General features: G+C 39.4%; 1 protein-coding gene across 3 annotated transcripts in view; it reads right to left on the bottom strand.

The window, feature by feature from the left end:
- KLF12 (KLF transcription factor 12) overlaps positions 1 to 21430 on the bottom strand; it is a 450263-nt gene that overhangs the window by 70945 nt on the left and 357888 nt on the right. For all 3 annotated transcript variants that reach the window (XM_004284271.4, XM_049700997.1, XM_033414043.2), the window contains one exon: positions 7951 to 8013. In XM_004284271.4, the coding sequence (XP_004284319.1) occupies positions 7951 to 8013 (63 nt within the window). The remainder of the gene's footprint in view (positions 1 to 7950; positions 8014 to 21430) is intronic.

Below are 21430 nucleotides of genomic sequence, written 5' to 3'. Positions count from 1 at the left end.
CAACAGACTCAGTTTCCATTACTTCCGACAAAAGAAACTCACCTGATAAAGAAGACTAAACTGAATGAAAATTGAGACACAGGTAATGGCTACAGACAGCAGATTCCTGCAGGGTCCTCAGCTCTCCTGATACTTATTAGCTGAGGGTTTATGTGCAGCAGCTGTGACTACAACCCGTGTGATATGGGTTGGTTTTAACTGGGAGGGTAAATAGGGTAAATAGGTCACACGCTATCTACTGCTCTCTTAGAACCGATTAAAGGAAATATATTCATTATGAGGATATTGGTCCTTCCTTAGGTAATCTAGTACGGTACCAAGAAATGTAATAAATAGAAACTTTATGAAATTGTTAAGAATTGTTAAGAAACTTTATGAAAATCTAGGGGTCAGCTGAGAAAAATTACAGTAAGATGAGGATATATTATTTAATTTTAAAATTGCTAGTTCACTGTCCATGTGTATACAGATAAATCTCCATGGCTAGAACGATTATACTGGAAATATGACTGAAAAACCCAAATCAAAACAAAACCGCTGGTACCCCAAGCATTCTCTTAAGATTTATGATCCTGAGTGGTATTCCCAGCACATTCAAGAACACATTAGGATTTTTGACTGGGTCCCAATATTAAGTCATTATTCTTTCAAATATATATATTTAGAAGTCAGCTTTGGTTAGCTAATTCTTTAGCCCAAAAATATCCACTGAAAAATACTGTAAAAGGCTAAGAAAGACTGAGGCTCCTCTAGAGATATATAAAATAAGATCTTTCACTGTTTTAATTTCATACATTAATTATAACAGAACTTGTACTGGTGCTAACAGTAGGTACATCATTTTTTTCATATTGGGACAGTTTTTTCCTTGCATTATTCATTAATGACTCCCTAAATCCCCTTATTCTGCCTGTTTCATTACAACACAACCATTATTTTAAAGGTCTCCATCTGAACAAGTTTAACAGGGAGGGGATTGTGATGGAGGATAATGCACACTGCACACTTCAAAACTATAAAAAGCTGTAGTTTAAGTAGCTTTCCCAGTAAAATCATGATTCCTGATTGTGTGGATTTTAAATACCCTTAAGCTATATAAAACCAAGCTAAGAAACAACAATTATATGAAAAAAATATGCTACAAATCCCAGAATTACAAACAAGTCATTTTGTTTTTTCTTTCTGCTTACTTTGGATTTAATTTGCTCTTCTTTTTCTGGTGTCCTAAGGTAAAAACTTAAAGATTATTGATTTTATAGAGACACAGACGTAGAGAACAAACATATGGACACCAAGGGGGGAAAGTGGCAGGGGGGTGGTGCTGTAATGAATTGGGAGATTGGGATTGACATGTATACACTAATATGTATAAAATGGATGACTAATAAGAACCTGCTGTATAAAAAAATAAAATAAAATAAAAAAGATTACTGACTTTAGATCCTTCTTTTCTAACATATGCTTTCAGTGCAATAAGTCTCCTCCTAAACACTGCTTTTTGATGCAACCTACAAAGTTTGATAAGTTGTGTTTTCATTTTCATTTACAGCTGACCCTTAAACAACACAGGTTTGAACCGTGTGGGTCCACGTATATGCAGATCTTTTTCAGTAAGTATGTATTACAGTACTACACGATCAGAGGTTGGTTGAACCCGTGTATGGGGAAGCACGGATACGGAGGGCTGACTGTAAAGTTATACACAGACTTTCACCTACACAGGGTCAGTGCCCCTAACCCCTGCTTGTTCAAGGGTCAACTGTAGTTAAAAGTATTTTTAAATTTCTCTTGAAATTTCTTCTTTGACCCCTGTATTACATAAGTATGTTGCTAAGTCTCTGTGTATTTTTAGATTTTTCCAAACAAGTCCTTTTGAATACTGAACTAATATTTCTTGGTCATGCTAAAATTAGTTAATACAACAGAGATGTTTTAATACACAATAGTACCACACCTAGCTACGGCACTGAGAAGATGTCACAAAGAACAAGGAATATATTGACATGCCCAATAAGACACTAATATGGTCCTGAGCAGCGGGTTGGTAAAAACAAATTACTAATGAACTTTTAATAGAAAAATGTCTCAGAAGTGGTGACCTTTTAGCTCAGCATGATCTTATAGCCTTAATTCTCCCATAATTAGAAAATAATTGTAGAAAATAACTTACTTTAACTTTTTCCCCAAATCATCTTTATTGTGATTGAAGTAATACTAGACACAAAAATCAGCTGATATTACAGGAATGTGAAACAATTTTATCGACCGTTCTTGCTGAAATTCTGGGTAATAGAGAATTGAAGAAAATTAGACCAAAGGTCGTTAAGAAGGGCAATCTGAAAGACAGCATATAAGTTTAAAGTATACATAACTGTCACCAAGCTAAACTTGAGGAGGTGGTGGAAGTAACGAATTTACTAGCTGACACTGGATTATAACATAAGAAAAGATATGGATTTGGAGGGATTTTAAATGTGGCAACACTGTGGAAGTACTTTTCATTGTAATTCAGGATACAGAGAACTCGCAAACCGGTTTATGATTATATAAACTACGGCCCATTTTCTGAATCTGTTATCAAACACTGGAGAGACCATGCTTCCAAACTAAATCTAAAGGCAACCTGCTGTTATTTATTTGCCAACACGTATGGATTTAAAAAGAAAAAAAAAAAAAAGAAGGCCAGGCAGGCACTCTGGGAACTGGAATTTTCACATATTAAAGTTCAGACACAGTATCATAATTTTTGCCCCGTAAGTCAAGAAGCAGGCGCTTCCCTGGTGGCACAGTGGTTGAGAGTCCGCCTGCCGATGCAGGGGACACGGGTTCGTGCCCCTGTCCGGGAAGATCCCACATGCCGCGGAGCGGCTGGGCCCGTGAACCACGGCTGCTGAGCCTGCGTGTCCGGAGCCTGTGCTCCGCAACGGGAGAGGCCACAGCAGTGAGAGGCCCGCGTACCGCAAAAAAAAAACAAACCAAAAAAAAAAAAAACAAAAAACAAGAAGCAGTGAAATGCTCTGGTAATTAAAATAACATAGTCAATATTATCTATAAATAATGACCGTGCAAGGATCTGCAGGATGATGAGTAAACATTTTGGCAGGGAGCAACTGCTACATATTGGAATGGAAAGCAATGTCTTTATCAGGACTCTCTCTCCTCCTGCTTTCTCTCCCCCGTCACATCAATCTCATGGGAATTTCCCAGACAAAAGCCTTCTGCTTAGCTTGTAATGAATTAAACATCCATCTGATTTAATCTCTAGCATTTCTCTCGCTCTGCCCACAGGTAACTAACTGCCACGTAGAAGAAAGCTGACTGGACAGGAGTGCAGTGAACTGGTTTTATGCCCACACCTGACATGGAAACACATTTCTATCTTTGGACCTCCATTTCTACGTTTGTAAAAGTGAGAGGTTGAACTGAACTTGATAATGCTTACAGTTTCTTTTCAGCCCCACAGTTGATAACTACTGCATTTGGACATGTAGAACATGGGTTAGTTCCACCTCAGCTTTCTGAAAGGTTTCCAATATCAACAACTTGAGCACCTTCCTCTATTAAGGCAAAAAAGTTTAAGCAAGAAGGAATGTCCTTATTTTTATGACAAAAATCCATACTGGTTATACCCTTCAAAAAGTCTCAATGAAGTCATGTCTAACATTTGCAACTATATGCATATAAATATTTAAGTTCATTGTAGCACAGCGTATCAAGCAATAAAACATCAAAGCGTGCAAAGGCTCTTCCTGCCCTCCCCAAAATCGGTGACACAGAATTTTTTCACTTCCAAATGTGAAATGTGATTCACACCCAGAATGTGTCACAATTTGCAAGGATAGGCTACTAAAACTGGAGCTTCTTTTGTAGACAGCTACGTAACATCTCAGGCATGTTGGTAAGAAAGGAATCATGACTGAGACTGGTGGTGGCAGCAGCCGGTTGGTTAGAGAAAATTAATCCTATTTTACTAATGGCAATTCCTATTCACAATGCCTAATTTTCTCCATTATCGTATAAATAGCCCACAGTGTCTATTACGTGACACATACCTCTGTCACATAATAGCCCTACATGGATGCTTTGGGTGCATAGTACAACACCATCATCAACCAACCATATACACCCAAGTCTTTGAAAACTTTGGGACTGGAGCAGGCTGGAAGGAGAAATAAAGAGAAGAACGAAAGAAAAGCTATAAATGAGCATATACTACGTGTATGTTTTTGGAATCCTCCCACTGATCCTGGCAAGCTTGGAGCCTTAAATCAACTTCGACGTTCAGTTCAGAGATATTCCCCACCAAGCCCCTCCCTGTCCTGGTTCAACCTACACACCAAACACAGGTTCCAGATTTCTAGAATAGCTTTAGGAATAAAAGAGCTGAAAGACGACTTGGAAACAGCCACTCTCTGTGGGTTTGGTATCAGAATACAAGAGCTTCAAGCAAAAAGATCTGTGAAGAAGAAAAGCCTATCTGTACATTCAACTCTCTAATAAGACTTGCCCCATTTGCCACCCCATGGAGCAAAATATCTTTTTTTCCTGTCATTATCATACGTAAGAAAAAATACCAAATGCTCTTGAAAAGGTTCACATTGGACAAAGGAAGGTGTAAAAGAGGAGAGCTGTGACACGTGACATAGAGAAAGTTCATGTGCTGAACCTCAAAGGCTTCATCAATCCTCCAATCAACAAATATTACTAGAGCGGGATGGCAGTAAGGGGAGAGCCATTCTAATAGAGTTTATGTCCGGTCTGGATTGCTACCTCTGATTAACTGAATATTAAATGAGTTGTCCAGTGATCTTGTGTTCTCTACTGGGGTGCTAATAGATCTTGCAAGAGGTTCTTACTGCCATTTCTTAATCCTAAAAGTTAGCAGATAGTTATAACAGACCTGGCTCTATCCTAACATCTGTCATGGGACCCTTTACAGTCTGGTGCTTTCAGCTCCTTCCTGGTTATGTATATTTTTTTAACCACATTTTCTTTCCATTCCAGCAGGTTTGTTTGTCTTGAACAGACATTCTTTTCCACACCTTTCTTCAGCTCCAAAGGAAATGCTGCCACAGGAATGAGGCCAGTGGATGGATGTCGCCTCTTGTACTGACATTGTGCAAAGAAAAACACTACTTACAATTTTAAGCCATCTTTACTCAATAATAAACAGTGGTTTGATAGTTCAACCACAGCTGTTGACATTTACAACCAATTGTCATGCATTTCCTAGGCATAACTTACAAGTTCAAGCTTTTTCATCTTTTACTGAGGTTTAATGCTTTATGTGATGAACAATATTTTTTAACTGATTGCACCACTTGCTGGCTTCACAGAAACACCCAACATCACTCACATATAATGTCTGCGGATCTAACTCAAGCCGGAACCAAGTTAGTGCTGAACTTGCCATCTAATTCTATAAACTATCCCAAACTTCTATTCTGCGGAGAGCAACTATCACTTTCATATCCATGGCTAGCATGAGTATTTAAAACTTCTGGATTTTCAGAGTCAATATTTCACAAAGAAAGAGCGAGAGTTTATCACTTAAGTAGATGTAGATGCTGGGTGATTCACTGGGCGTCTTCCTAGCTGGGTGATTTATTTCCATACACCAGCCTCACAGTATTTAAGTAAGAAAAAATTCAAGGTAGCATATGCAATAGGATTTTTAACTAAACACATGACCAAATAATTTAGAAATGTCTCCAGGTCTTTGTATATGTATTTCAATCAATAAAGGAAGTGCTGTGTCAATCCTCTGCTTTTCCTATTAATTCTGGGTCTTTACTCAAAAATCTTCTTCTTGGGGATGGGTTTTCTGACAATCCTCTTCCTTCCCCTATACTTTTCCCCTTCCCGACTGCTCACTTCCAAACTAGTCTTAAACAGAGCCGATAACATTCTCCCCTGAACATTATACTATGAATGTATCTCTTAGAGCATTATCCACATTTTATTAAATATTATTTGTATGATGTCATATTGTATATTATATATGTGAGGCATCACATACGCCCCTCTCCTACAAGACAGTGAGCCCCGTAGAGACAGAAAGCATATTTTATTTATCTTTGTAATCTAGTGCCTGAGAGTGTAAATAAATGTTGCTGAATAAATAAATGTTGAATTTTCTCAAGCCTAGTAGTAAAGATCCCGTTTGTTTTTCATGGATTATTTCTCTGGAGATAAAAGTGGTTTAAACTTACTAACCAAATACTGTGCTATGAATTATGTAGGAACAAGTGACTGTTATTCTAATACTCCAGAAAGGAAAAGTGAAGGAAAGAAAATGTGTTATGTACTCGGTGTTCCACATTTAGCCACTGAGAAATAAGGTGTAGAAACTGGATTTCATACCTGACAACGTGGTACTCTACCCATTAGCTTATGTCACTCACTTGAACAGCTCCTATTCTCTATTTGTAATAAAGTTTCTTTAGCACAATATGCTTTGGACTAAGAAGGAATATCAGTTCCATGAAGTTAAAAAAGGGCCTGATTTCTCCCTTTCCTTCTATGTAATGGCAATCAGCATTATTATCCTCTCAGCTTTCCAGGTTTGACAGGGAATGGTATGCTTTAGTGACTGTGAGAAACCATGAGGGATGCCCCAGTTTTTAGGGAGTGTGTAAGCAAATGGCTGTTTCCTCTGTACTCCATTTCCCACTCTGTGAAAAAGAAAAGCATAATATTTAACATCACCAAGCTACTGTGAGGGTTAATTAGATTTAATGGGGGAAGGGAGGCAAGCTGATTAGGCACTATTCAAATTCAAAGAATCATTATTTTGTGTCTAAAAATAATCCTGATTTAGGAGTAAAATTAATTTGGAAGCTCAATCTTTGGTAATCATCTTCCCATACCTAAAATTAAAAAAAAATGCCATAGTTTTTAATCAAAATCCCATTCTAAGCGCAATTCAATGAAGTAAAAGAATGGAGACCTGTGAATGTCCATTCACCTTTGAAGTAAAACAGTACACAGATCAGTTCTTTCTTTTTCTTTTCCCTACTTCTCTCCCTCCCTTCCTTTGCTCCTTCCTTCCTTTTTTTGAAGATACACTATGTGTGGAAAGGTTAATTTTGGAGAATGGAGTAACGTAAACAAATATAGATTTTAAATCTACATTGACTTTTGTTCGTTTGTTTCATACGAAACATTTGTGAAACACTTTACATTCCCTCTTTAAGCAATCAGTAATCAATGTACTGTGGTTGAAATAACTCTTCAGGTCATATCTGATAAGTTCCATCTCTATTTTTGTTCAAGAACTAGTCAGTCCACCAAGAGGGGTGGGATACGGAGGGTGAGAGGGAGACGCAAGAGGGAGGAGATATATGTATATGTATAGCTGATTCACTTTGTTATAAAGCAGAAACTAACACACCATTGTAAAGCAATTATACTCCAATAATGATGTTTTAAAAAAAAAAAAGAACTAGTCAGTGAAAGAAGATCTTTGTATTCCCCAAATTAAAAAACAAATCCCTCGATATTTAAGGCTAAGGTCATAAAAAGGGCATCTAAACAGTAATCATCATAATTAATTTAATAGATTAATTTACTATGAAAATCTTCATGAGAAGTAGAAGTTGGTACCTGAGAAAAATCCGAGTTGTTTTCTAAACCTTAATAAAAAAGTGAGTGTCTTCTAAAAATGGAAAACATTCTTTAAAAATGAAACAGTTGATAACCCTTGGAAATATGCCATATCTGTTAGGAAAAAAATGTTGCACACAGTTTTTGGTGAGTGAAGACGATTTGGCTGGAAAGGAACTCTATTCGTGTTTGTTTAGAATTTTCCAAAGGAAAGGGAAATAATGTAGTTCAGTCAGTAGAAATGTATTCTCTACAGAGAAAGCAGGAATAATTCTCTTTTAACACAGTCCTATTAAAAATTCCCATAAGACTTATAAATTCTCATCACATAGACTCTATACTCACCAAGCAAACTTCTGATTATTCATTCGATTTCCCCGGACCCTTGATACTGGGGACGGATGTACCCTGTAAGAGATGAGAGTAATCCAGTCATTGAAAAAGCATTTTCCTGATTATAAATGAACAAATAAAAAGTGATCTGGCTTATAAATGATCTCTTTTAGATTTGCTGAATATAAAATGCCCCAGAACTTGAGCACCTCTTAGTAAATGGATGCAGTTAAGTTCCTATGCCTACAGACCAGCAGTCAGTCTCTCTCTTTCCTTCTGCACCACTTTTAACATACAAAGTGTTTGTCACAATGTTCACTGTGAAGACCCCCCAAAGGTAGGACCAGTTTTACTAAGTTGATTCATTCATTCAGTCCAACAAAAAGTTACTGCTGCCTACCTAATCCTTGCCAGGTTTAGGAGTGCATAAAGGTAATGTAAGGTCTGGTGCTGGCCCTCAGTGAGCCCTTTCTGCTACTTGTTTCCATAAGAAGGACACGAAGAGACAGTCTAAGTATACACTCCCTCAGTCAACTTCCAGATTTAAAGCCCTGAAAAGCAAGATAATGAAGGGGATCAGTATATGCCACCCCAAAATACGCTACTGAGGCATAAGGATTATTTTCATTTGAAGGCAACCACAAACACAAACAGGAGGAGGAACTCTCTACCTTCCCTTTATATGCCTAAAAGCAGGGCATACATTTCCCTTTTGTAAAGGAAATTTTCATTTTTAAAGGTGTTCCCTGCACCACCCCCCCACCGCCCCATACCAGGAAGCAGAGTACAATGTACAACTCTTATCACCAAAAATGGTATTGAGATGAGCTGGCATAAACAACCCTTATTTACCATTAGTTTCCCCCATACATTTCCTAGTCACCTTCCTAAAATTTAGCCCCCCCTAAACGTCCAGACCCCCTTTTCTTTTGACAAGGCACTTCTCTACAATTTATTACCCTTTGTTAAAATGGTATATAAGGGCTTCCCTGGTGGCGCAGTAGTTGAGAGTTCGCCTGCCGATGCAGGGGACACGGGTTCGTGCCCCGGCCTGGGAAGATCCCACATACCACGGAGCGGCTGGGCCCCTGAGCCATGGCCCCTGAGCCTGCGCGTCCGGAGCCTGTGCTCCGCAACGAGAGAGGCGACAACAGTGAGAGGCCCTCGTACCACAAAAAAAAAAAAAAAAAAAAAAAAAAAAAATGGTATATAAGCTTCAAATTTTAACCACCCCTTTGAGTTACTCACCACTGAGTATTCCTGCATGCATGTATGCACGCATGTTTTATGTGTAAATAAACTTTGGATTGTTTTTCCTCTTGCTAATCTGTCTTTTGTCAGTTTAATTTGCAGGCCCCCAGACCCTAAACAAGGAGAGGGTGGAGGAAAAAAAATTTTTTTCCTCCCCTACAATAACTTCATCCAAATGTCCAGGCACAGAATCTGTGGGAATGGAGGAGAAAGGAAAGGTGAATAGTTATTTCTAGGAGGAAGGTCTTCTAGATGTGATACTCTCCAGTCGGGCTTTAAAGAAAACAGTCATTTCAAACCTTTAGCTAAATTATGGGGAAAAGATAGTAAAGACTATATTGTTTTACAAGCTTCCGGGGTTGGAGTCATCCACTGGAAATAGTTGAAATTTCTAGGAACTGCTAGTATCTTCCAATCAGGAGCTAGCTGCTGAAACTCCTTGAACCTCCACCTCTTTGTGGGTCAGTTACTGGCAGCACAATTTGCTCTACTTCCTGTCCTTGTGGACACCTTCCTGCTTCCTAGTAAAGTACCCATCTTTCTTTACTAGGTACCTGTGAGATCTAGGCAGTCGTTAAGCTTGTGTTATCTTTACTCTTTATGTCTCAGACATTATTCTATTTACAAGACAAGAAACAAAATGGGGATTTTAAATTGGTCTTAAAGTCCACTTAGAACCAAGAGCCCCAAGGTTGATTAGAATCCCAGTTCTCCATAGTTGTTCAGCGAGTGAGAATCATTTCAAAACGGACAGTACAGGGCTTCCCTGGTGGTGCAGTGGTTGAGAGTCTGCCTGTCGATGCAGGCGACACGGGTTCGTGCCCCGGTCCGGGAAGATCCCACATGCCGCGGAGCGGCTGGGCCCGTGAGCCATGGCCGCTGAGCCTGCGCGTCCGGAGCCTGTGCTCCGCAACGGGAGAGGCCACAACAGTGAGAGGCCTGCGTACTGCAAAAAAAAAAAAACCCCAAAACAAAAAAAAAAACCGGACAGTACAGTTCTAGCCCCTCAGAAGGGCCAAATGCAGTCTTTCCGTAAACCCAGAGCCAGGCTGCACTTTGCACTCAGAAGGCTTATTTCTTCCAACATCCCTTATTAACATTCTTTTCCTCACAGCACTTCTCAATGGATTCTGCAGCTGAGCCGCTCAGCACAGATTTTCTGCTCTGTATGGGGGAGGGGTTGTTGATGATGCAGAAAGATGGAGAGAGGCCAGACAGCCCCTCTGGTGAACTGTCTCTTTCAAGCACGGCCCACTTCCTGCTGTTTTGCAGCTACAAGGATCACCTGTTGGTCTTGGCATCCGGCCACAGGGGGGCCTATCGGAAATGACAGACTCAGCTAGAAATGAAAGCCAGCTCATATTCCAGTGCCCCATTTTGGGGAGAGAGAGAACAAACACCCAATAAAAATGCGTAAGAATTATACACAAGGTAGCAAGTCTCATTCTTTTTGCTTTCTTTTTTCTTTCAGTCTGTTTGAAACACAGTCATCAAAATGGAATTGTGAGCCCAAAACTGTCTCTCCAGTTAAAGTTCCCTGACCTAAGGGAAAATGCAGGAAATCCTCGTGAACCTTGCCTGCATACCCCCTGGGGTGTCAGAATCCTACTGCCTAAATAAAATGGGCAGGAGTAATAGCCCACATACTCACAGTTCTTTAATTCACTCTGCATCCTTTAAATGTTTACGTCATGTTGCTTCCACCTTAACCCTATTTCTAGTCATCATGATAATTCCACCAGGTGAAGTTTGATGATATAAAAGTACCAATGCTTCTCACTGCATACATCAGTGGGAAAAAATGGGTCTGTTTAACGTATAATTACAATATTCTCTAAGTAACTGTATCTTTTAGCAAAACTTCATTGATCCATAGATCAAATATTGTAAGTTGATAATTTCTTAACTGTTTAACAGTCTTCAAAGAATTCCTGATTGTGTATGTAAGACCAAATAATTATAAGGTTTCTTGAAATGGTAAAACAAGAAAGGTTTTTTCCCTTCCCAAAGCGAGTAAATTGATAACCTGGAGCTTACTTTATCTGATAAAGTAGACCGTAAAGGTTTGCATTTCAGCTACTCCCCAATTTCATTTCTGCAAAAGAATATGCAGTGTTTCTGTGAGCTCTGTCTTTAAATTGTGACACTTTTTGCCTTCGTCTACCTTCTTTCCACATATAGCAGCTAGGCAGGTAGCAAAGTCAAAACCCCAGTAGGAGAAACCACCATCTAATCTGCATGTCATGCATTATTCATGACCTCCTGATTCCTGCACCTGCATCTAGGCAGGAAGCTTGCAGGGAATGTTCATTATTCTTCTCTTAGCCTCACACAGGCTTGATTACTGCTAAGCCACTTTGTTCTGTAAGTAAGGGTTTCAGGCCTTAGTACTAACCGCTGGATATGGAAAGAAAAAAAAAAAAATCACCAGGCTGAAGAAAAGGGCAATCTTGGTTGTTGTATAACATGTATTCAATCCTACAGTGTGCTCTTCGGAGACTGACAGTTTAGGTCAGATGGAAATGCTTGCATTTGGTAATTTACATTACACAGAAAAAAGGAAGCTATAACATTAAGGTCATGTACACCAACTGTTCTATTTATATACACTTACTCATCTGAGGCAGACAGCATGTTTATAATTTTACCCAACACAAGGCTTAATTTAGCTTTTTTGCTTAGCATGTGAGAACTTTTTAGATACCTTCATACAAAAATTCCTTCTTTCGGTATAAGCACTAAAGGACCCGACCCTCAAATCTTGTATTTTAATGACTAACATTTATAGTTAATCAAGAGAATATGATCGGTCTGTTCTTTTTCAATGTTTTCCTGAACCTACCCGAATGGCTGGTGGCCGGCGGTGGGATGTGAAATCTCCATCCCCAACGCAAATTATTGATCACGGATGAACTGCTGGGAAGGGCACCCATCCTACCTTTTTACTATCCCCACCGCAGAAAAGCTGTGACAATTTAAATCCAATCTTATAGCCCCCAGTGGAATCAGGATGAAGTGGTAAAGAGTACAAACTGTGTAGCTGCCTGGGATTGAATTCCGGCTCCACCATTTACCAACAGTGTCATCTTAGGGCAAGTTACTTAACCTGTCTGCCCTTTTGTTTTCTCATTTCTGCACAAATGGAGGCAATGATAGTGGCCACCTCCTAGGTCTGTGAGATTTAAATGAGTTCATAGTTTTAAAGTGTTTGGAACAGTGCTTGGTACACAGGAAGCAGTTAATACATGTTAGCTATTATTAGCAGTGCCAATTGGATTGGAAAGGATGGGAAGATGGAACTGCAATATCCAGTTAATTCCAGGGGGTTGAGATAAATGTGCTCTACAGAGCCTGCAGTCTCGACTACTATGCTTATATGACTTCACTGAAGGCGAGGAAATAGCAAAGAGAAATAAACACCCATAGAGTAACATGAACCAAATACTCTGGTTTCTAAGGTATGACTTCCTCTCTGGCACCTCATTTTGTCTTATTAGAAGACCTATCTTCTGTTTACTAAATTGGATAGTATTTCAGCTGTATCCCATTCAAGTCAGTAATCATAGGAATAAAGTCATCCCCATTACTAAGCCTTTACTAGGTGCCAGACACCATGCTTAGTTCTTTAGCTACATTACCATATTTTCTCCTCATATCATTAGTATCCACATTTTACCTTTGAGAAAAATAGGTTTAGAAGAGTTAGATAAGTTGCCAGAGTTGCACGGAGAAAAGCAAACTCAGAACTTGGACACAGGTATGTCTGACCTGTCTTCCTGCAGATTATCAACCAATACTTATAAACTCATGTATATTCCCTCCCCACTACCCCAGAGGATGCAATAAAGTGAATTAGCACCAGGGGCCTTAACAAGACTTAGCATTTATTGGAGCCCAACCGAACATTCTATAGTATAAATAGATGCAAAGTGAATGTACTGGTTTTCCTGGCCTAAAATTGGCACTGGGCTAAATATTAAGCCTTCGGGGACTCACCAGAAATAGAGTCACAGTCATATACTTTGTTCTCCCTTTAACTCTTCATGAAAATTCCGCATTATTTGTGTTACCATTTCAACACATAATGTATAACACATGTAAGTTTTTGATGGTAAAATGAATCTACCTCCTCACTTCCCATTTTTTCTAGAACCCAAACCAATCCAGTTTGGGACCACACGTATCTGATGAAACCATCGATGTCACGGTCATCAATGGCCTCCACGTTTTCAAATCTACTGGTTAAGTCTCAGTCCTTATCTTCTCAAATTCTCCACAGTGACTCACAGAACTGATCACTCCATCCTTGAAAAACTTTCTCTACTCGGCATCAGTGACATTTTTCCAGCCTTCTTACTCTTTTTTTTTCCCTTTGCCTAAGCCTCTTCCTCTCATTCTTTTGAGCTCTAAATATTGGTATGGCCTGGGGATCATTTTCCCATGACCTTTCTCTGCCCTGTTTCAGCTCACTCCCTGGATAAAGGAGTCTCCAAAATAGCTCCCCTCACCCCCTTGATGATTTCGTCCCATCCACAGGCCTTAGATACCATCCATATAACAATGACTCCCAGATTTCTATCTCCAGCCCTAGCCCCATATCAACACCAGACTTAGGGTTTTCAGCCCCGACCAACCTTTCCCTTAAAAAATAAAACGTGTTCCTTTTCTTATCTTCCCAGGCTCAAAACTGGCAGCATCATTCACCCAGTTGCAACCCTGAAATAATATTTGAGCCGTTTCATGCTCTCATGCCCCATATGTTAGAGAGGCTGCTTAAGTGAGAAAAATCAGAATAAGTTATTATTTCAAAGACCAATAAAATATTTATTGTAACAAATTACTCATCTAGTAAGATTAGAGATTTTCATTACAAGATCATAAGAAATTATTATATATACATATTTCCTATTCTTAAATCCACTTTTTTCTGTTATGTAATAAAATGAGTAGCCCGTACTCTCATCCATAAATTGATCCAATTATTTGACAAAATACACACTTTAACAACTCAGTTTACTCCATTTGGGGAAGCAAAGATTAATCTCTAACTCCACGATTATTCTTAAGAATCAGAATTTTCCTACGTAGAACCACATGAAAGATAATTTTAAAGTAATTCTTGGTATTGCTGCCTTCTTACACACAGTTGTACTGAATACAAGTTCTCATGATTATTCAGGTTGGTTTGGATGTTTTTATCATAATACACACACACACACACACACACACACTATACTTGACCAAATAAAAACATAAGCATGACACTTATTTAAACTAAGTGGGCCCTTTTTATTCTCAGTTTTCATCAAGTCACTGATTAGATGACCATTAGGGATGCCATATATTTTCTAAGAGTTCTTTTTCCCTCCCATTATATTTAATTCTCTCTATGCAGAGCCATTGCTGTTATTTTCAGAAGAGTAGGCTGAATTTAAACATCATACAGAATTAACGTGATCATTTCTTCACAGTTAACTTTAACAGTATAAATTTTGTTAAAAATATAGTGCTTTGAAAGGAAAAACATGTATTTCTGCTACACATCAACAGAATGAGAAATTCTAAAAAGGGAACATTTGGTTGGTATAATTGCGTCACGTTAATTAATGCCAGGTTCATCTCCCAGCATCCTCACTTGCTCTCTCTGTGGCAGTGACACTGAAGATTCTCCTTCTTCCCTTGTCCCCTGGTTAGGGAATGCTCAACTCTAAGAAGCCATCCCAAACCTCTAGGTCTAGGCCAACTTGCTCCAAGGTCTCACAGCCCAGGATACTTAGCACACATTAACTAAAGATTACAGTTTTTGTACGTTTAGTTTATTTTGTCTGCCTCTCCAAGTAGATGATATGCTCTAAGGGGACAAGGGAGCTTTTCTCTTTTCACTCACTGTCATTAACTCCTTTACCTGCCACAAAGTGGGCACCCAATAAATAACTGTTGGAGCATTAGCCCTACTAGACCAGAACTTCTAGGATGGGTGGCAATGGCTATGTCTAAGTCACCACTGCATCCTCAGAGCTTAGCAAAATGCATAATACAGAGTAGGCATATAATAAATACTTGTTAAGCAATGAGATGCAGAAAAAGGATAAAATATTTTAGATTTACAAATCTGAGCTATTTTACTGAGCACCTCCAGAGCACCTAGAGCTTCAATAATTGATCAATATTAACTAAATCCAACACATTTTCCTTAACAGCTACTACCCATGAAGTCTTGCATTGTGGGCTAAGACAGAATCTCTGCCCTCAGGCAGCTTGCAGTCTAGGTGAAATAAAGAGGGAGCAACTACCATAAAATAGGGTAGGAAAATTAAAAGGGATTTCAAGTTTTATTGGAGGGAAGAAGAGGTTAGAATTAATTCAAACTGTAAAGTAACAGAGAAGGTTTTGAGGAGAAGACCTTTAAGCTGGGCATGAAGGAAAAGTAAAAATTTCATCGTCAGAAGTGAATGACGGTAGCAAGATACTCCAGGAAGAGAAACGTGAATTGAAGGTGTGAGGTGAATAAAAAGATATGCCTGGAAGGGAGAGTTTCTTAGAAAAATTGGGGAAAGATGAGCTAGAATGTTAAGGCAGGCGTAGAACACAGATCAATAAATGAATGTGTGAAAAGGAATCAGTAATTGGGACAGTCAGTTGTGGGACAATATCAATCTTTCCTCTACTGGACAAAGCAATGTATATACTTCATGTATATATATATATATATATATATTTAACATCTTTATTGGGGTATAATTACTTCATGTATATTTTTAATTTAAGCAACATTTATTGCATACCTAGTATTTACTCATGAATTCAAATATTACTTGAGCATCTATTATGCCAGACACTTCTAGGCTCTTAAGCATGGTGAACTGTGTTAGGGGAGAGGATATTACATCCATTAAAATGTGATTCCTGACATCAGGAAGCGTACAGCACGGCATGAGTTTAGACAAATGATTGGCCATCAGGGTGCAGTGTGATAGCTAGCCATGGGAGCAGATAAAAAGGGCATCAGAATTAAGCTTTGGAGCAGACAAAAGACTTTTCCTTGGATTATAAATACGGTAAGTTTTAAAGGAAAAGTTTTCAGCTATGGAAGAGGAAAGGGGCATCCAAAGATATGAAGAGGCATGGAAGGGTAGAAATAGCCATAGCAAAACTACAAATTGTTCAGGGTGCCAAGGGCTGGCAGGTCTGGAGGGGCAGGAGATTATGTAATAACAGGGAACCCTGGAGATTCCCACATATGGATGGGAAGTTGGAGTTTCATGACTCAGTTTAGGCTCATGTGATCTCACGGCCAAGAATAAGAGACTTGATCGTCTCTACCCTTCCCTCAATGCCAGAAAAGCCCCAAATAATCTGTTTCTCCCTCAGTATCACCTTGGGCAGTAAATGACACCAACCACAATAGCGTGAAAGAACCCAGCAGCCCAGGAATCGTCCTCGACTGAACCTCTCTCCCCACATCCAACCCATTTTCAGGCCCGTCTGCTACATCCTACCCACTTTTCATTTCCACAGCCATCAACCTATTTTAACCCACTCTTCTCTCCTACCAGCACTACTCCCTAAACCTCCTCCCCCAATCCATGCTTTACACTAGCACCATAGTGATCTTTTTAAGAGGCAAACCTGTTTTTTCCTCACTCTGTTATCCCTTTAGTGGCTTTTCATTGCTCTTCAAATAGACCCAGATCTCAACACAGCCTAAATGCCCACGATCGGGCCCCTGCCTACCTCTCTAGCTTCACTTTCCAACAATATCCGTGCTTTCTGTGATCCCATCACCCTGGTCTCCTTTCAGTTTTGGTGCCTTTGCTTATGTTCCTCCTTTTCTATAGAAGCCCCAACAGGCCCTCTGCCCCTTCATCTGGTTAACTCTTACTCATCCTCAGCTCTCAGCTCAAAGAGCGCCTCTCAGGGCACCTTCCCTGACTCACCAACCTACATCATGTCCATACTACAGACTCATTATTCTCTGCATTTATCCTTCTCATCAGGCTTGTGGTTATTTATATACAGATGCAATCATTCAATGAGAAGCAGAAACGATTTTCTCCTTAGCTCTCCACTATATGCCCCGTATTGGACCCTACATCTGATACAATTAAATATTGATCTTTAAAGAGAAGGAGATGATGAGAATTAGTAATAGTAGCCTTTTTATTTTCCCTGAGATTTGTTCTTGCAATAATCTGGAAAGGTAAATAAGTAAATGTACATAATAATTTTATACACAGATTTAATATGCATTTATTTTTAATATGTATTTATATGATAAAATATAAAGTGGAAGAGAAGGTGAATGAAAATGGAATGGGCCTGGGTGTTGTCTCCTGGGTCCCACAGGAGATGGGTTCTTTGGACCCTGCATCAGCCCAGGCCCAACACAGTCTGAGCACAGGACCCATCCAGGGCCAGGATGCCAAAGCAGATGTGTCTATCACTTCCTCATCTCTGGAGAAATTTGTGGAAAATTAGTGGACACTGTGGAGACACTAGTGAAATTTAAATGAGGTCTACAGTTCAATTAATAGTGTTGAACCAATAATAATTTTTTGGTTTGGACAATTGTACTATTATTATTTAAGATATAAAGCATACAGAAGCTGAGTGAAAGGGATCTGTGAACTCTCTATAGTATTTTTGCAACTTTTAAATATTAAAATTATTTAAGACTAAAATTACTTAAAAATAAAACATTCTTAAAGTGCTATTTCTTTGCTGGGATAAGAATATAAGCAATACAGATCTTCTAGGAACTCCTTTTTCCCTGTTTTATTTCATGCTTTTCAACAGTTAGTTATTGTTGATAGCATGCATTTTATAAGTTTATAAATATGAGTACATCTGTGTGTGTACATTCTCTCTCACACTTTTTTTTTAGTAATTAAACTCATCAATCAACAATTCTAATGCTTTCACCATCATCTTTTCCATGCCTTGGGTAGAGAATCACTAATAACAGGTGTGCTAAGAAGTGGTAGAAAGGAGTAGAAGAAAAAGAAGATGAAGTCATTTTAAAAGGTTAACCAAGGGCTTCCCTGGTGTGCGGTGGTTAAGAATCCGCCTACCAATGCTGGGAACATGGGTTCGAGCCCTGGTCCGGGAAGATCCCACATGCCGCGGAGCAACTAAGCCCGTGCACCACAACTACTGAGCCTGCGCTCTAGAGTCCGCAAGCCACAACTACTGACCCGACACGCCACAACTACTGAAGCCCGCGGGCCTAGAGCCCGTGCTCCGCAACAAGAGAAGCCACTACAAGGAGAAGCTCGCGCACCACAACCAAGAGTAGCCCCCGCTCACGCAACAAGAGAAAGCCCGTGTGAAGGAATGAAGACTCAACACAGCCAAAAATAAATAAATTTAAAAAAATAATAAAAATTAATAATTAAAAAAATAAAAGGTTAATAAAAATAATGCTATGGGGGGGGATTTAGATCATGTCTACAGAGCAACAACCTATATTGTGGAACTGACATTTATCCAGGTAATATAGATTCCACATGCCTGCTCTGACCTGAGCTACCCTGATAGTTGCTTCAATTTTTTACTTTATTTTGCATCTACATAAGTCTGACACATTATTCTTCAGCATTCAGTATATGGTGCGTTAAGGCTCCCAACTTTTAATATGTGAACTGAAATACTTTGATTTAGTTGTTAGTATGGATGGCGCTGAAAATTTCATGAATTGACAGACATTTTGATTGGTAGTTATTCTATTAGTCACACTGTTAATGCCTTTTATTTGGTGTGCTCTGTGGAGAAATTGGAGTACTGGAAGAATTACTTCAAACGCTTTTACTGCCTCTGGTTGCATTAATTTTATGATGCCTCATTTGTGCTGAAAAAAGAGGCAAAGTTAAAGTATGTAATATGGGCATTCTGTCACCCCAAATTGGACCTATTACAATTCAGCGTTCTCTCAAGAAGGGGTTATAGCTCACTGGGCTGCACCATTTTTCCTTTGAGTAGGACAAAATTTTACATCGTTTGGTTCACAGGCATAATGAAAATGCCATAATGTAGACCCCAAAGGTGATAAGCAATTGCTAAGGAGAAAATGTAGCTTACATTTCCCTTAAAGTAAAACTTCAAATGCTAGAAAAACTTCAACCTGGTAATTAAATGTAACTGCTATCTATTTTAATAATGTGCTTAAAAGAAATGGATTTATGGATTTGTATGTGTGTATAAAGCCTGATTTGTCTTTAAGTAGACACCAAATAAATCAAAAGGAATGGTATCTAAGAGATGGACTCAGTACTGAATCAGAGAGCAGTCTGATCTGTAGACGGCTGTAGAGGCTGTCCTTTCACTGCCAAAACTGAAGGCCAAGAAGCTTGGAGGACTTTAAGGCAAAAGAGCCAGGAAATGACTTACTGGCTTATGCAGAGACACATTATTTTAGAACTTAGCATCGCAGGCCAAGAGCTGCCAAACACATCAATCAGTACCCACAGGGCTAAAGGTGCTTGTGGAGACTGGCGAGGGATATATGAAATATCACACACCCACTTACCGACAGAATCAGACAAAGAGCAATGCACCCACCACATAAGCACTTCCAAAATGCACCAGGCCTTCTACGATTGAACATGATCATTTACATTAATTGCGTTCACATTCACCATTCCCTCCTCTCCCACCGCCAGCCACTGGTATTTTCTTTCCACTGCTTCATGTAGCACTGATCCAAGAGGTTACAGAGTTTTCCTGCAGAAACACCTATGGGATATTATTATATTAACAAAATAGGCAAACCTAAGCACAGCTAGTTTCGTTATTTTGGTTATTTCTGAATTTGACACAGGTGGCAACATCGTTGTTCTGGTTGCTTATGAAGCACCCAACCATTCCTGTGACTGAAAAAAGGATAAAGAAGAAAGAACTGATTAAAGTGTATTAAGCACTGTGCACCTGCCAACCAATTTAGGTGATATTAAAGTAATCCAAGATATGGCCTCTGACCTTAAAAACAGACTGTAGCTCAACTGGGTGAGTATACAATAGCCTCAGAAAGGTTAAATAATAATACAAGATTAAGAACGTCAGTTCTCCAAACAGAAGAGTTGGCGCAAGACAGTAGATGCTGAAAAAATGGAAGCACTGATTACTTCAAGAGGGCAGTGGAGAGAAAAATCACTTCAAGCTAAGGGTATGAGATGGGGTCGGGTCTCCCAGTCTCCATCTCCTGAGCAGGCGTGAAGAAGCCCTCAGGCGTGCAGGTGTGCAGATGAGGATAAAAGAGGAACAAACAAAAAGAGGTGGGAGAGGAGAAGAGCATGCGGTTACCTTAGGCAGAAGCAGGAGTTCATGCAAGGGAGTACAGCCCAGAAGGTGGAATGTCTTTGATGACTGGTGATAGATGTTTTGGGATTTTTCTCCCTAGAAAGTGCAAAACTGATGGAAGATTTCATTTCACAGGAGAAAGGGTATCACATAAGAATTCATCTGCCCGTGGTGCACAGATGACTACTATGAAGATAATCTGGATATGTTGCAACGTTCAGATATAAAGGGACAGAAGTCAAACCCAAAGAGGTCCTGAGGGAATGGGGAGAAAAGAATTGATGCGATAACAAGAAGTAGCCACATGATCTGTTGACACCAGATAAAGGAAGGCAGAGGCGAGACTCGAGTTCTGAGAGACTAGAGGAATGGCGGGACACATGGTTTTAATTTTAGGCAGCTGGAGGGCAGACTTGCAGGAATGGATCCGATTTTCATAAACATAGTGCAGAAAACTGTAGCTGAAAAAGTAAGTGAGATTTCTAAAGGAAAGCTACAAAGGCAGAGGAGTTCGGAGGCACTGACTGAGATACCTTATGGCTGAGGGCAAGAGGAAAAGGAAGAATCAAGGAGTTAGAGGGGCTAAGACAGATAAGAGGAAAACGGATATAAAAAGATCCTGTGAGAAGTAAACACAGCCACTTTGTCAAATTGTCTAAAAGGAATGAGAGTGGGAAATGGGAAAGGCCCATTACATGGTCAACAGGTAACCCTCCTAAGAATAGTTTTCTTGGGAAAGCTACAGAAGGAATGAGCGTCAGGCTCTAGAGCGTTAAAGCCTCAAAATGGGGATGACAATCTCTAGGTCCATCCATGTTGCTGCAAATGGCATTATTTCATTCTTTTTTTATGACTAATATTCCATTGTATATATGTATGACATCTTCTTTATCCATTCCTCTGTCCATGGACATTTAGGCTGCTTCCATGTCTTGGCAATTGTAAA

Source organism: Orcinus orca, chromosome 18 (assembly GCF_937001465.1).
Source record: "Orcinus orca chromosome 18, mOrcOrc1.1, whole genome shotgun sequence".
Lineage (NCBI taxonomy): Eukaryota > Metazoa > Chordata > Mammalia > Artiodactyla > Delphinidae > Orcinus > Orcinus orca.
Note: the sequence above shows the minus strand (reverse complement) of the source record. Positions and strands in the feature narration are given on the sequence as shown.